The sequence below is a fragment of the Lissotriton vulgaris genome, unplaced genomic scaffold (assembly GCF_964263255.1).
Source record: "Lissotriton vulgaris unplaced genomic scaffold, aLisVul1.2 SCAFFOLD_336, whole genome shotgun sequence".
NCBI classification, from domain to species: Eukaryota; Metazoa; Chordata; class Amphibia; order Caudata; family Salamandridae; genus Lissotriton; species Lissotriton vulgaris.
The window spans coordinates 1,581,183-1,598,198 of NW_028249992.1; the positions used below are offsets into that span (position 1 = coordinate 1,581,183).

General features: G+C 45.3%; 1 protein-coding gene across 1 annotated transcript in view; it reads right to left on the reverse strand.

The window, feature by feature from the left end:
- Nucleotides 1-15,680, reverse strand: part of LOC147663437 (membrane-spanning 4-domains subfamily A member 4A-like) — a 159,830-nt gene extending 144,150 nt beyond the window's left edge. The window contains exons 1-2 of the mRNA XM_086950462.1: nt 15,575-15,680; nt 10,177-10,429 (exon numbers count right to left, since the gene is read on the reverse strand). Coding sequence (XP_086806588.1) covers nt 10,177-10,419 — 243 coding nt within the window. The 5' untranslated portion in view covers nt 10,420-10,429; nt 15,575-15,680. The remainder of the gene's footprint in view (nt 1-10,176; nt 10,430-15,574) is intronic.
- Between the last annotated feature and the right edge of the window lie 1,336 nt (nt 15,681-17,016).

Below are 17,016 nucleotides of genomic sequence, written 5' to 3' on the forward strand. Positions count from 1 at the left end.
GCCGCCGCTATCTTATGTTCGGGATGCAGAGTGGTGCGCTGGTTCCCGGAGTTGCCGGCCGTTGCAGTGCTGCAGCTTGGATTTAATGCTCGCCCCCAGTGTCACGGGGCCATAGGCATGCCCTGGGTGATTAAATCGGGGTCCTCGGACTTCGTGGAACGCCGGTTCATGTTCAGCTCGCCTGAGCTAACGGGAGACTTGACCTAATCGGCCATGTTGTTGGCCGTGCCCCTCCCAGATTTCACAATCTTGAGCCTTACAGAGAAAATAAATCCCTCAGCTTTGACATATCTTACAGACATAGACTGCTGAGTTACTATATAGGTCCTAGAGATATTACAGGTTCAGACAGCAGACAATAAATATGGCTAAATGCATAAGTATTACAGCTGAGGTTGCAGTGGCCATCAGAAACAGTGCACCATCAAAAGCTATAAGTATAGTTGATAAAATATCATCACGGTTAATAGCTTCCGTGTCAAAATGTGGGCTTTTATTTGGTATTAAGGAACCTTCATCAACCCAATAAAGACCCCTTGGTTAGGCTAAAACCCATCTCCTAGAAAAACGTTGACCACCCATTGTAACCTTGGCACAAGCAGTATGTAATTCCCCAGAAAAATGTGAATTAATTCCAAGCAGTACCAACAATTATTATAAAATCAGGAAACAACCCAATAACGTTCAAAACTGGTTTAGAGAAATAGAGAATCATATATAAAAAAATGGTTCGAACCAGACAAAGAGAACTACTGATATGTAATATAAAAGTCTAGAAATGGTCAAACATAACAATAAAATCAATGAAAGTTTGAACATCCCTTTTCCATTTAGGGGCATTACCCTTGCACCAGGAGCGAAAATAAGGAACATTCACCAACAAACTCTTCTGTTTCTTGGAGGTCGGGAGGTCTGGGGAAGTATCAGTAATTTTCCATGCTGGGAAAATCCCTTTTGGTGTCTCTCCTGTAGCCTATAGGTCCTCAGGGCAGGCTTTCGAGTCTTTTTCCCAGAAGCCCTAAATCCAAGATGGCTCAACTCTTCTTCCATTTGTAGGGGCTCTGGCTCACCCCTACTCACTCTTTTATTTATATGTGGTGCCCTCCCCTCTTCCAGTATCAACATCTGCTAGGGTTGGAACAGTAAACCCTAAGATGACCCTGTAAATTAATGTAGGCATCACTTAGTCAATACAATGAAGCATATCCTTTTTCTGACAACTGTTCGTGTTCCCCTCCAGTATTGCGAATTCCTGTTACGTGGGCTTAAAGCCCAAGCAATTGGTCTCCAGGAGCAGGGTCCTTAACTCTGTGTCAGGAATGTGTATTGTGCCTCCCGATGGGCTGAGAGACAAAACGGGGTCTAAATTAGTTGTCATTAAGGTACTACAAAGTACACTTTTTAAAAGTTACTTTTCCACTAACGTTATCAAACATCTACTGTCACCATTGAATTTGATTTTCAAACCTAAGTAGAAAATATGTTTGAATCACACTGCTAGTATTTTCCCACAAACTGAAATGAAATGAGCATACATTTATACCTGGGACTGCTTACGGAAAATCTAGCATTACATACAAAGTGAAAATGTTTTGGGGGATATAGTTGCTGTGAGAGCATACTAGTTGTAATATTTAGTAGGACACATTTTTTAATACGTTTTTTAAACATGAGCTATTATTTTGTTAAAATACAAATATTTTGCCCTTAACATAAAGTTTTATTTTTAGTAATCAAAACAAATAACTCCTCCATACATGCTTACATTTACTACAGCTTAATTTGGGCATATATTACCTAACATCCTCACTATGTCACAGTTGACCACCTTGTCCTGGAGGGCAAGTTCAAGATGCCCATCTTAAGAGAGGAAAGGCAGGAGAAAGCAGTAAAAACGAGGCAAAAGCAGGAGAGAGCACCAGGGGCGGCTCTAGGCTCATGGTGGCCCTGGGCAGGGAGCGTAGGTAGAGGGCCCAGGAAGAGGAGATCTGGGCGGGGCGGAGCGCCGAGGCCAGTGAAGAGGGGGGTCCAGGGTGTTTGGAAGTGGAACAGATTTGGAGGCCGCCAAATCCCTGCCAGGGGCTGCCATGCAAATATGTATCCATCCTGAGAGGATTATTATATCTATACTACTATTATAAAGAGAGAACTTGCACCTTTTGGCCAGGTAAACTCGGGAACCACAGCACCAATCACAACACCCAATACAGCGTTGGAAAGGGCAGTTGCAGCAGAAGGACATAGGCTATGCAGACTCCCACCATATACGTTTAAAATGTAAAAGAACCGTGCCAGCAAAGTAGTCCCTTATGGGCGTGTCTGCATTGTGCTGTGGGTGTGTGCTGGGGGCGTGACAATTGCTGGGGGCATTCCGTCACGAGTGTTGTTTTTTCTTCCCAGGTTCAATACATTCCTGCTCCCTTTAAATAGTAATTCAGTGGAGGTCCCATTCTCTTAGAACCACCCCAAGCACAGTTATGGGCAAAAATACAACTAAAAGGCCCTGCAAAGCATTATGGGATAAGCTTAGCATAATTTTTAGCATTCATGAAAGGGTTTCAATGTTTTTGAATTTTACTCATCAGGGACATCTTGGGACGACGAGGTGAACTGCAGCTTGATGTATAATATTTTAAATGCTATTGCATTTGCCTCATCAGGGACATCTAGGGACGGCGAGGTGAACTGCAGCTTGATATATAATATTTTAAATGCTATTGCATTTGCATCATCAGGGACATCTAGGGACATGAGGTGAACTCCAGCTTGATGTGTAATATTTTAAATGCTATTGCATTTGCCTCATCAGGGACATCTAGGGACCATGAGGTGAACTGCAGTTTGATGTATAATATTTTAAATGCTATTGCATTTGCCTCTTGGGGACAACTGGGGAGAACGAGGTGAACTGCAGCTCTTTGTAGAAATATTTGGATACTATAATATTCACTTCCCACTGCTAATCTCGTCCCATAATGCTTTGCAGGGGCTTGATCTCAAAATCATCACCTCTCTGACTGCTTGCTGGAAGCTAATTTTACTTTTGTGAAATGACTATATGCATTTTAGCATGTAGAAATACTTGTTATTTTTCCTTGAATATATGAGGTTTTTGTTTTAATAATTGAAAATCTGGCGGAACAAAATATTGCGGATTTATTGTACCAAGTTTGCGCCAATTCCGCCCACCCATACTTTAAATACCCCTGCACCCCATAATCATAACCCACCCTTACTCTATAAAATACCCCAACACCCTTAAACACTAACCCATCTTAACCCTATAAATCTACCCTGTACCCCAAAACCCAAACCTATCCCTAAACCCTATAAATACCCCTGTACCCCAAAGCCAAAACCTAGCCCTGAACCATATAAATAGCCCTGTACCTCAAAACCCAAACATACCCCTGAACCCTAAAAATACCCCTGTACCCCAAAACCCAAACCTATCCCAGAACCCTAAAATACCCCTGTATCCCAAAACCCAAACCTAGCCCTGAACCCTAAAAATACCCCTGTACCCCAAAACCCAAACCTAGGCCTGAACCCTTAAAATACCCCTGTACCCCAAAACCCAAACCTATCCTTGAACCCTAAAAATACCCATATACCCCAAAACCCAAATATAGCCCTGAACCCTAAAAATACCCCTGTACCCCATAACCCAAAACTATATCTGAACCATTAAAATACCCTGAAAACATATACCTCAGTACCCCAAAACATATACCCCTATACCCATACTTGCCTTATCCAAACATTTTTAAAAAACATGCTTTTACCATTCATGCATTTAAAACGAATTTTGTTGTATATGTATGCATGGTAAAAGCATATAAAATGTAATGCCATCCTTTATAATGGCATTGTGGAGCCATGGTACTTTCGTAATGAAAGTATGCAGAGTGATGGTATGCGGAAAGAAATTTGCGGAATAATGGATGTTTACCCTCTCCCGTAAGTACATTGGTGGCACGGCGGCCCACATCTCCAGCAACATACTCATATTTTTTCACCACCAATTGGAAAAATGCACAGGTCTCTCTCATTGATGCCCAGCACCGATATACACTTTTAGACACACCTCCCACCACAAGTTCTAGAATTGCGAACTTTAGAGATGGGGAGCTACGTTCGAATCTCGGCATCAGCTCAACATCCTGTGATTCCAGGCAAATCGCTTTGTCTCCCCGTGCCTACCACAAATCCATGTGTTCTTCTGTAATGTAAATTGTGCTCATGCCATGTTGTCGAGTTCGCACTATATAATATTGCAAGGAAAATAAAGTAGGGAAACTCGAGTTCACACACTACTGAACGCGCACTCTTAAGTGCATCAGCAGTGCACTGTGAATCGGAGCGTTTCACAGGCCTGTCACAGATAAGAAATGCTAACAAAATGAAATCCTACGAAACAATATACTACTGGCCGGCAGCAATTCATACCCGGACAACGTCGGGACGGGCTGCTAGTTAAGGATATATTTTGGCATGGTGGCCCCTGGGATTTGGTGGCCCTGTGCAGGTGCACAGCTTGCACATGCCTAAGGTCGCCCCTGAGAGCACTAGGAAAAACAGGGGGAAAGGAAGAAGAAAGCAGTAAAAAACAGGCAAAAAACAGAAGAGAGCACTAGGAAAAACAGAACAGGGGGAAGGAAGGAGAAAGCAGTAAAAACGTGGCAAAAGCAGAAGCGAGTGCTTGGAAAAACATGGGGAAAGGAAGGAGAAAGCAGTAAAAAGGAGGCAAAAGCAGAAAAGAGCACTGGGAAAAACAATTGGAAAGGAAGGAGAAAATCTGTAAAAACAAGGCAAAAGCAGAAAAGAGCTTTAGGAAATACGGGGTAAAAGGAAGGAGAAAGCAGTAAAAACGAGGCAAAAGCAGAAGAGGGCACTAGGAAAAACAGCTGGAAAGGAAGGAGAACGCAGTAAAAATGAGGCAAAAGCAGAAGATAGCACTAAGAAATACAGGGGGAAAGGAAGGTGAAAGCAGTAAAAAGGAGGCAAAAGAAGAAGAGAGCACTAGGAAAAACAGGGGGAATGAAGGAGATAGCAGTGAAAACGAGACAAAAGAAGAAGAGAGCATTTGGAAAAACAGGGGGAAAGGAAAGAGAAAGCAATAAAAATTAGGCAAAAGTAGAAGAGAGCATTAGGATAAACAGGGGGAAAGGAAGGAGAAAGCAGTAAATCGCGGCAAAATCAGAAGAGAGTACTAGGAAATACAGGGGAAAAGGAAGGAGAAAGCCGTAAAAACTAGGCAAAAGATGAGAGCACTTGGAAAAACAGGAGGAAGGAAGGAGAAAATCAGTAAAAACGAGACAAAAGCAGAAGAGAGCATTTGGAAAAACAGGGGGAAAGGAAGGAGAAAGCAATAAAAATGAGGCAAAAGCAGAAGAGAGCATTAGGATAAACAGGGGGAAAGGAAGGAGAAAGCAGTAAAACGCGGCAAAATCAGAAGAGAGCACTAGGATAAATAGGGGAAAGGAATGAGAAAGCAGTAAAAACGAAGCAGAAGAGGGCATTAGGAAAAACGGGGAAGGAAGGAGAAAGCAGTAACAACTAAGCAAACGCAGAAGAGAGCCCTAGGAAAAATGGCGGAAAAGGAAGAAGACAGTGGTGAAAACGAGGCAAAAGCAGAAGAGAGCATTAGGAAAAAGGGGAGGAAAGGAAGGAGAAAGCAGTAAAAATGAGGCAAAAGCAGAAGAGAGCACTAGAAAGACAGGGAGAAAGGAAGAAGAAAGAAGTTAAAAGCAATGCAAAAGCAGAAGAGAGCACTCAGAAAAATGGGGGTAAGGAAGGAGAAAGCATGAAAAAGCGGCAGAAGCAGGAGAGAGCGATGCAGCAGCATGGGAGAACTGGTTCAGAGTTGTGGGCCTTCTGCCTACCCCACTAAACTCCCCCACATTGCTGTATGCTGTTCCTCTCCCTGGGGATGAGCATCAGCCCAGAGCATCAATACTGCACTTGCTTCTGAGAGCTAAAGGCAGCACATTAGGTAGCTGTCCGAAGGCCTTATGAAAGACCACTGCTCAGAGCCAGGATTTTGAGGTGGGCAGCAGGTTGCGAGGTCAGCCCATACATATTCATCTGTGATGTTGATCCCTACAGGAAAGTACTTCCTTGTCTAAATCTGATTAAGTTCACATAAGCAGATAGATTGTCGGTCCTTACGGAGCAGCACTTGACTTATAAAGCTAAATGTTAAATATTAGAGTGTAAATGCCGAGTGCATACTACCAGGGCCGTTTTAACAGCATTATATGCCCCAGGACAAAGCAGTGCACTGGGCCCTGTGTACACTCACAGGAATTAAAATGTTTAATGCAAAATTAGTGTTACATTCTGGTCTGCATGGGACTGCATGGAGCAGCGTGCCTATGCTTTAATAAGGCAGAGCATACTACACACCCACTTCAGCAGTAATTTGCTGAAACAGTGAACACTGCAATACCCAGATTTCCTGGAGAAGTTAGCAGCTGTGCCAAATAAAATACCAGGGCCCAGATTTGCCAAAACTTTGCTTCAGGTTTGCATTACTCTCCGGATGCAAAGTCTACGGGTGGGATTTACAATCCAATGTAAACAGAGATTTGAGCTGCATCGTAACCCAGAGTAATGCAGAGCTGCACAATAGGCTTCCTTGCGCTACTTTGCGGCAAGTTGGTGTTCCAAGGGCTGTGTATTGCCATTCACATGCAACCACCCATGAGCTTTGGTGCAAATCCCATCCTCAGGGACCTGTAGACAGGGATTTGCGCCAAAATCCTGTGCTTATCTGAGGCCTTATTCTTTTCACTGTTTGCATGTGAGTTGTAATCTACAGCACAAATACAACGAAGGACATTGTGCCTTTAAGGTATAATTTTATACAGGAGGGGACTGCAAAAACCTTATTCACCACACGCAGACACCCTTTCACTACACTGCCCTACGTTGTGTGGTTTCTTTGTAAATTCGGTCCGAAGGGCCACTATGCCTTGGAGCATGCTGCCAGGTTATGCAATATGACATCTAATGAACATCAACCTACTTAGTTGGCCAAATATTGACACCTTTACTTTTCTATCTTTCCAAGGAGACAGCCCAAATGTTATGACCAGAGGTATTTTACAAACATTACTATGATGATTTTGATACCTTTTTCAATATATTAAAACTGATCTGTTATTTTTTTTATATACAAATGAGATGCAGCTAATTAATGTAGCCACGACTGTGGTGTCTTGCTTATCAGGTTGAATGAATGAATGAATGAAAGGCATTTTTATACCGTGCAAAACTTAGCCCCAAGGGGCATCAAGGCGCATGACGTCAGTAGTTCCTGTCAGTGAGGTGCAGCTTGATTGCAGTGAACTGTGGCACCAGATTCCAGACACACCTCTCCCTCTCAAAGACAAAGCCTATGCAGGCCGAAGCCAGTTCAGGTTTGCCTATGTTTCTGTCTGGAGGGGACCGGGCTAAATTGTGGCTCAGGGGTGCTCTGCATTGAAGTTGATGCGCACCTGTGTGTGGACGGGCAGGTAGATGTCCTCGGCTGGCATGTTGCTTCATGCGGAGTCCAGCTCAAGGGTTGAACTCTCCTGAAGGAAGTCTTGTGGACAACCCTGGATTTCACTCACAAAGATGTGGAAAGGCGTGCTGCTCTCCCGTGATGCTGCTGGAAGGTCACAGCCATACCGCTCATGCAAAGTGGGCCTCATTCAGACCATGCAGGGCACGCGCTGAATGCACCTGTGCGCTTTTGGTGAAGCACAGTCCGGGACTTATTAAGCCTCTTGCGCCACTGGTACGTCACTCTTTCCCATCTTTAAAAGTGGCACACTGGCGGCGGAAGCGGCTGGTAAAAAAGCCCCTCTGTGTTCAGGCACCTGTTTCTCCTCTTAAAGCCCTGATTTTGTGTTGCTGAAAGGACAATACCTTCAGCCACCTGCTGGAGCAAATCTCCGACGCTTTCAGAGTGGAAAGCGATGAGCGGTGTGTGTGAATTCCCACGTGACGCCCCCCAGAGTGTTTTACAGCTGTAGAGGCGTCTGCACCCGCGGCTGAGACCTCCCCTCCCCTGTGTGGGTTCACCCCTGCCTGGATTGTCTTTGTACACTACTGGCAGAAGTAAAAGATGTTATTTCAGTTGTGAACATTAAGAGGTAATGCTGATTGTAAGCCTACATTTATGAGCAAATGTACCTTTGGGAAAAGGACCCTACAGAGGGGCAGGGCAGCTCGGTGGGCTGCATGACTGCTGCAGAGCTCTGTATGTCACCTACAAATAATGGGGTCGAAAGCCAGTATCACTAAAGACCTGCGGTGGAGACTGCTATATAATCTACAGACAATGGAGAATGGACCCTGTATCACTAAATTAGCCTTACACCCATACACGTGGTATCACTACCATTGAGAACAGCGCCGGGATGCCCTTCCAGGGGCGCCGTGCGCTATACAAATTCATATAACATAAGAATAATGGGCCATATTATCAACAAAGGGCGATACATTATTGCTGCTTTTATAGGCAGGAAACTGTCGCTAAAGCGGCGATAATGGGCTTGATAATATGCCCTTGTGAATTCCCATAGCAGCCCAGGTTTTGGTGTTAACCTGGGCTTCTATGGGAATTCACAAGGGCATATTATCAAGCCCATGATCGCCGCTTTAGCGGCAGTTTCCTGCCGATAAAATCAGTGATAATTTATTGCCCTTTCTTGATAATATGGCCCTCTGCGTCTTATCAAAGGCCAAAAACAAGTTTTACGAACACGGGGCATATTATCAAGACAGGTGATACAATTATCGCTGTTTTAGCGGCAGAAAACTGCCGCTAAAATAGCGATAATGGGCTTGATGATATGCTCTATGGAATTCCAATTGAAGCCCATGTTAGATGTTCTTCACATTTAACATGGGCTTCAATTGGAATTCCATAGAGCATATTATCAAGCCCATGATCGCCTGTCAACAGAAAAAAACAGAAAATAATTGACTTCATGGAAAAAACACAGAGAGGACACCAGAAGACACCGAATTTAATTTGTAGACAGTAAAATAGCAAAGGCTTACTTCCGAGGTGGGTGGCGATAACGGGTGCAATAAACCACAGTGCAAAAAATGTGTGCTTCTGTTCTCTAGGGCCATATTTATGACCAATTTTGCGTCACTCCTACATCACGCAACGTGGTGCAAGAGTGACGCAAACCTAAGGTCATATTTTTGAAGCCAGGTTGTGTGGCTTTGAGTAACTCCACAAATATGGAGTGACGCATCACAGCGCAAATCACTATGTTGCGTTACTCTGCCCTGGGTAGGCATTCCATGGGCGTTGGAAAGGTTTTCCCACACAACTCCCATGGTTTTTGTACGCATTCCCAGATTTACAAGACCTTGTGAACCTGGGAATGTACTAAAAAGATACGCCTCCCAGGCAAGGCGTAATGAGGAGAAATAACTTTTGTTTCCCCTTGTTTTTTCCTCTTTCTATGTGTGCTGCAGCACACATAGAAAGAGGGAAAAGCCTCTCATGATTCTTTTTGTGCTGGAAGGTTTTCCTTCCGGCACAACAACAATCCTATCTACAACACAGGCACCCTTGCACCATGGTGCACGGCTTCCTGCGTTGGTGCTAGGCTTCCAAAACAGCGGCAATGCAAGCGAACACGGCAGGAATGTGCAGTATTGAATAAATACTGCACATTCCTGCCCTTTTCCTGTAATGCAGGGCAGCCCTGCACGGTGATTTGCTGTGCTGCCCTGCGCCACCAAACTCGTAAATATGTGTCCTAGTTTGTTTTAGTATTCGTTAATACTTTAATGTTAAGCAATGAGGATAAAGTGTGCAAACAGTTTTTGCGTCCAGCTTTCAACAACTAATAAACCCTAATGCACCATTTTGCATGCATGAATTCCTCTAAATAGAACCTGATGGTAACAACTGCCAGTGAAAAGCTCAGATACTTGTGATAATTATGCGAATCTGAAATGCTGCCAAACTTTGTGCACCTGATTTTGGACTTTGTGACCACATTGATATGAAACCTCTTAATGAGCTAGACTGGTCTGCATAAGATTCATGAGTTCACAGGTGGTTCTCTGGGTTTCTACACATTCTTAATTACCTTCCAGGATTACTTTGAATCCCTTTGCCGCTCACTGATGTGGAAGCGGAGGCAAGATCCAACTTACCCCTAAGGCCTTTGGTTCCCCCTTGATGAACCTCTCCAAGGGCTGCGGAACCTGACACCAGCCGTTTTGGAAACCATTGGGACGTCCTTGTGTGGGATTCTGCTGGGGAATGACTTGGGTCATCACGACCATACCGTTGCCTCCCGGCATCATCTGCTGATTCATGACCATACCGTTGCCTCCTGGCATCATCTGCTGATTCATAGCCATACCGTTGCCTCCCGGCATCATCTGCTGATTCATGATTCCTAATCTAGCAGAAATAAAAGCAGAAATGTATAGCGCTCATAGAAGCAATTTTCAGACAGTCCTGCAATTCTGGGACTGTGTTCCTTCTTAAAAGTAGACTATGTCACTGTAGAGAGGCTTGGGACCCTCACACATCTAGAGAAGATTTACATCAACAGCCAGCCACCACAGAAGCACTTAAGCCATTCACACAACTAGAGAGAAGATTCCCATCAATCCACAGCAACAGGAGAAGTCCTTTAGCCCTTCATGAATCTAGAAAGAAGATTCTAATCAATCCCCAGCCAGCAGAAGCACTCGAGCACTTCATGCATCAAGAGAGATCACCATCAGTCCTCAGACCCGCAGAAGCATTTGAGCCCTTCATGCATCTAGAAAGAAGATTCCGATTAATCCCCAACCACCGCAGAAGCACTTGAGCTCTTCAAGCTTCAAGAGAGATTACCATCAGTCCTCAGCCACAGCAGAAGCACTTGAGCCCTTCAAGCATCAAGAGAGAAGATTCCGATCAATCCTCAGCCACCGCAGAAGCACTTGAGCCTTCATGCATCTAGAAAGAAGATTCCGATTAATCCCCAACCACCGCAGAAGCACTTGAGCTCTTCAAGCTTCAAGAGAGATTACCATCAGTCCTCAGCCACAGCAGAAGCACTTGAGCCCTTCAAGCATCAAGAGAGAAGAGTCCGATCACTCCCTTGCCACAGCAGAAGCACTTGAGCCCTTTAAGCATGAAGAGAGAAGATTCCCTATAATCCTCAGCCACCGCAGAAGCACTTGAGCCCTTCAAGCATCAAGAGAGATTACCATCAGTCCTCAGCCACCGCAGAAGCACTTGAGCCCTTCAAGCATCAAGAGAGATTACCATCAATACTCAGCCACCGCAGAAGCACTTGAGCCCTTCAAGCATCAAGAGAGAAGATTCCGATCAATCCTCAGCCACCGCAGAAGCACTTGAACCTTCCTGCATCTAGAAAGAAGATTCTGATTTATCCCCAACCACCGCAGAAGCACTTGAGCTCTTCAAGCTTCAAGAGAGATTACCATCAGTCCTCAGCCACAGCAGAAGCACTTGAGCCCTTCAAGCATCAAGAGAGAAGATTCCGATCAATCCCTTGCCACAGCAGAAGCACTTGAGCCCTTCAAGCATGAAGAGAGAAGATTCATATCAATCCTTTGCCACCGCAGAAGCACGTGAGCCCTTCAAGCATGAAGAGAGAAGATTCCCTATAATCCTCAGCCACCGCAGAAGCACTTGAGCCCTTCAAGCATCAAGAGAGAAGATTCCCTATAATCCTCAGCCACTGCAGAAGCACTTGAGCCCTTCAAGCATCAAGAGAGAAGATACCCTATAATCCTCAGCCACCACAGAAGCACTTGAGCCCTTCAAGCATCAAGAGAGAAGATTCCCTATAATCCTCAGCCACCGCAGAAGCACTTGAGCCCTTCAAGCATCAAGAGAGAAGATTCCCTATAATCCTCAGCCACCGCAGAAGCACTTGAGCCCTTCAAGCATCAAGAGAGATTACCATCAGTCCTCAGCCACCACAGAAGCACTTGAGCCCTTCACAGGTCTAGGGCCGTATTATACGTTGTGATTATTTGCACCCTATTATTATTTATGAGCTGCCCCCAGGGCAGCGCATTCATGTGAAAACACAGTGCAGCTGCTCCATGGTTTCACATAGCAGGTGGCACCTGCCATCACTTTCAAAGGGATTTAGAGATCCCCTTGCAGGCGAGGATGTCTGGGGGGTCCATGGGACCCCCTTTGCTCCCTGCAGAGGGCTGCTGTCAGAAGGCGCACTGACAGTGTGCCACCTTTTAAATGGTGCACTGTCAGCGCGCCTCCTGAGGGCTCCTTTGACTCTCTGCCCGCTTCTGCTATATGGTGCGGGCAAAGAGACAAAGGAATTACGTAATTTGCATAGGGCATGCCCTTATGCAAATGAGGGAACACCCTCTGAAGGTAGCGCTGGCACTATAAGTGCGTCAGCGCTATCTGTATTCTAGAAGGGGGCGCACAAGAGTCTGCGCCCCCTTCTGTAATACCAAAGTGCCCCGGGGGAGTGCAAAGCGGGCGCGAACGCCCGTTGGGCTCCCGGGGCACTTATTGTAATACAGCTGCTAGTGAGAAGAATCCTATCAATCCCCATGTGTGTATTGTAGACTGTATCCTGCTAGTGTTACTAACCAATACCATTGAGGGGTTTATTTAGAAAAGAGAAGACTTGTGAATGTTGACTCTTCATTGCTTTCACCCTACCCCTCCAAAGGCGTGGGAGTGGGAGGTATTTCGGCCTCTGTGCCCATCCAATCCACTATGGGCACTAATCTTTTATTTGTGCATTAATTTCTCTCTTTGGAAAGTAAGGCTCAATGCTTGATGTATCTCTGCTCCTCTTTTCTCATGATTGCACTGACATCTCTGCAAAGAAATAGGACTGGAGTTAATTCTTTGCATTCTTCCCCAGGCCTTTTTCTAGAGATATCACCTTCAATAAGCTAGAGACGAGCTCAATAACTTTGCCTATTCCATTGTCAGAGGAATTTCTGCTTCCCCCCTTCTCTTAAGCTTCATTCCTCAAACTGCTGCAATGAACTGCAGCTACTCAAAAGTTCTGATAATCTCACACTGATAAAAGGCAGCCTGGTTCCTGATGCAACCGAAGGTCTGCTCCCTAATCCATCCAGTCGGCTCAGGATAGCATTTAGCAACTCCATATGTGTGTGGTGTGATGGTGTGTGAAGGATCTCCTCATTGTACCATTCCTCTCCCCCATGGAGGAGCCACCATCATCCTACCTCAACTCGTAACCCTGAATTGTGGCATGGTCAATGAGTGATATTTTTATCTCTGGTTGCGGTGGCAGAAGATCTAAAAGGGGTGTTTCAGTTCTAAATCCTCTGTGACTGGTCAAGCCAAAGCCGCTGTCCACACATTGGTATTTCCAGCAAAGACCCGAATACTATTTTATGTGTGGAACACAATTACAGCCTAAACCCCAAAATAAAAAGTATCTATAAAGAAAATTACTGGTAAGTCACTACAACCGTAGCCTTAGCACTGAGGCGAATGGGTAGTTTTTGGTTGACATTTATTTATTTTCATATGTTGCTATAGGTCACAATTGCGGTAAGGTAAAGAGTTAAAATTATGGGTTGGGCTATGTTAGAGTGAGGTAGGGTTAATTTTAGGGCAAGTGATAAACGTATACATCTGGTCAGTTCGGTTTAGTGTACAGTGATGGTTAAGATACATTAAACAATGATGATTAGCATTAGGATATGGGCTAGGATTAGGATAAGTGGCATAGATAAGGTTAGGTTACAGGATTCTAGTAGGTTTATGCAGTTTTTAGTAGGGGGGAAAAAAGTGCAGGGACCTTTAGGGCCTCATTTATGAAAAGTGACGCATCGCTGCGTGAAAACAGCGATGCATCACTTTTCATTGCGCCCTCCTTGCGACACCAATGATGCGTCATATTTATATTATGATGCATCATGTCGCAAGGAGTTACAGATACGTCAGTATTTCTGACGTATCTGTAAGCGCAAAAGTGACGCATTGCTGGAGTGTGTCACAAAAGTGACGCAACTCCAGCATTGCGTCCTTTCACATGGGGCAAGCCCCATGTGAAAGAGCCTGCGTCAGTCTTACGCCTGCTGTGAGGCAGGCGCAAGATTTTGACGCAACGGCGTCCTAGAAGTGATGCAGTGAAATCTCATAGATTTCACTGCGTCACTTCTACGACCCTTTCTTGCGTCAATACGCCCCCCTTGCATACATTATACCTGGTGCAGGTATAAAGTGGCGCAGGGGTTTACAAAGTGACGCATCTACATAGATGTGTCACTTTGTAAATATGGCGCAACAAGGTGCATTTTTTACACCACTGGTGCATCACAAAAAGTGACGCATCGGTGGCGTAAAAGTGACGCAAGAGCTCATAAATGAGGCCCAATGTTTTTTTAGAAGCCCGAACGTCGACCAAGCTAACTAGCAGGGTTACCCAATACTAAGGCTCCTGGTTTTGGTTCCACCTTATGCCAAGTTCTACTAGCACCCTACACCACGTTTCTCTATATCTCACACTTATAGGTTCTTTTTCATCCCAGCTTTTCTTTTTGTCAGAGGTTTTAGCATTCTACTCTTCTCCTCTTCTCTCTCTTCCTCACTGGCCCCCCAAAATAAGTGCTGTTTCCGAAACCGGCAGCCACCAGCACAAATTAAGCACGGGTCCAGTTATAGTCGTAGTTAAATCGTATGGTAGTAATTACAACTGGGTTAAGGGACCTGGTGAGGGTTGAATGTAGCGTGAGCTTCGATGACCGTGAGGTGTGACAAATCCACTTTTTTATTGTAGAGGGTGTCACTCTAGTAGAAGTAAATTTAAATATAGGTTGTGGGAATTTGTTGTTAGGGACTCTACCCAAAGTTAATTGAATATAGACTCCAAAATATTGTTTTTTCCTCCTGCCTTTGAAGCTTGGTCTTAGCTCTGGTAAAAGGCAGATTAATAAAGGCTGTTGTTCTTGCTTTAGAGTGCCCTAGTGGGCATAAAATGATGAACTAGAATGGGGCCCGAGTGATTAAGAGTGGCTGAGATTAGTTTGGGCATTCCATTCATCACCTTTTTGGCTCCCCTAGTGAGACACACTCTGGACAGAAAAAACATTAACAAAAAATAGAAACTTATATAGAGGCGGTGACTCATGCATTATAGCAACTAATACCAGACGGAATGCTGATGAGAAATTCATTATACAATATAAAATCCGTCGCACCACCAAAGACACACCTGCTTCACCATCAGACACAATTCCAGAGAAAATCTTCACCTCATCTAGCTTGAGGCGAGTTGCTGCAGAGGCGCCTTTAAATCAAATAGCAGCAGGCAGATACTTAATGACGCATGCCATATACCAACCAGTACAAGACAAACTCTCAATAATACATGAACTACACTATTTGATCTCAGACAAGTCGCAATTGAAAAATCCTTAGCCCAACAGCCAGACACGGGTCCAGTAACATGCCCTCTTCACCAGCTGTTACCAAAACATCTCCAATGACAAATCGATTTACACCCTTCAATTCCCTGTTCCACTTAAACATTTTACCAACTGTTTCTTCAAGCAGCCAACTCACCTGATGGGCTTCTCGATGGTCCTCTCTGCCTTTGATACACTGCCTCAGCTTTCTAACATCTGATGCACGCGGACCACTGACCCTCTGCGCTGTCTCCACGCGTGTCCTTAGATCCAGGCGGCGCGCCCTGTCGTGTGTGGTGTGATGGACCTCTCTCGCTCTCTCCCCCTGATACCTTTTCTCCCGTCTCTTCGCCTGTGCGGCTCCTGTCCACTGCTCTCTGGTGGTCTTGTCTCAGTCTCCCCTCAGTGTGGGCAGCCAGGTTGGTGGAGATGTTATGACACCTGCCGCAGGCGCGGCTTTCTCAGAACAAGGCTTTTCTTGGATGTCTCCGTGGAGACCGGGTGGAGCATGAAGACAACAAGGATGTCAGGCCACGGGTTCCATGAGCTCTGAATACAAGACGACACGGGGGCCTCATTCATTAAACAAGAGGAGGAAACACGAGCATCTGGCCTCGCTTTGTTGATGAGGTGCGAGGAGCAGAGTGAGGTCAACCCTGGATTGAACACGGCTCGCGCCACATCAGACTTTTATCCGAGGCCCAGCTCAGGTGCAGGAGTCCAGTTAATCTTAAGTGAAAAGATAAAGGGTTCTCTAATCTGAGAGACTCACTGAAACAATGCGTGTTCTCACATTGCATAAGGGACAGGTGAATAAAGTGAAACATTCATGTATGAGACATTCTTGTCTCCACTGAAGTCTAAATACCACCTTGCTAATGCTTCATGCAAATACAGAGGGGGTTTTCAACAAGCTGCCTAGAGGGTGTGATAGCTGCTACAGGCACAGTAGGACATCTTCACTGCCCTGAGCAGATGCTTGATACCCTTAGATCATGCACCAGATGTGGAGCCGTACGGCCTGATTACGACTTTAGGGATTACGAGCCCGCACCCACACCGCCGAACTCGTCCGCACACCATCCTCCAGATTAAGAGTTTCCTCCTGGTCTGGCGGGTGGTGCATTGGCAGTCTCAGGCGGTGATCCTTCACAAGGCACCGCAATGGAAAACTCAAAGCAAGTTCCTGCACGGCATGGACTGTTAAATCAATGCCCTGCAGCTACCAGGGGTGCATGCATACAGGGGGGCACACCATGTGCCTCCCTGAATGCATCCCCATGGCCCTGACGTGCAAGTGAGCACAAGACCCTCTTTTAGGAGAGATCTTTAAGACATAGGGCCAGAAGTATGACCCTTTGTTGCGCTCACAAACGGGAGATCGGCCCGTTTGCGACCGCAAAAAAGGGTAATGTCATGTACAAACGCTATTTTGCAAGTCAGTGACTCTTGCTATTAGGAAGGGGCATCCCTTCCCAATAGCGAGACTCAATGTCATGTACTATTGTTTTGCGACTGCATTTGGGGCTGCAAAACACTCGCAGTTTACCACAGACTTCAAGTATGTGGTAAACCACTCACAAACAGAAAGGGGTCCCC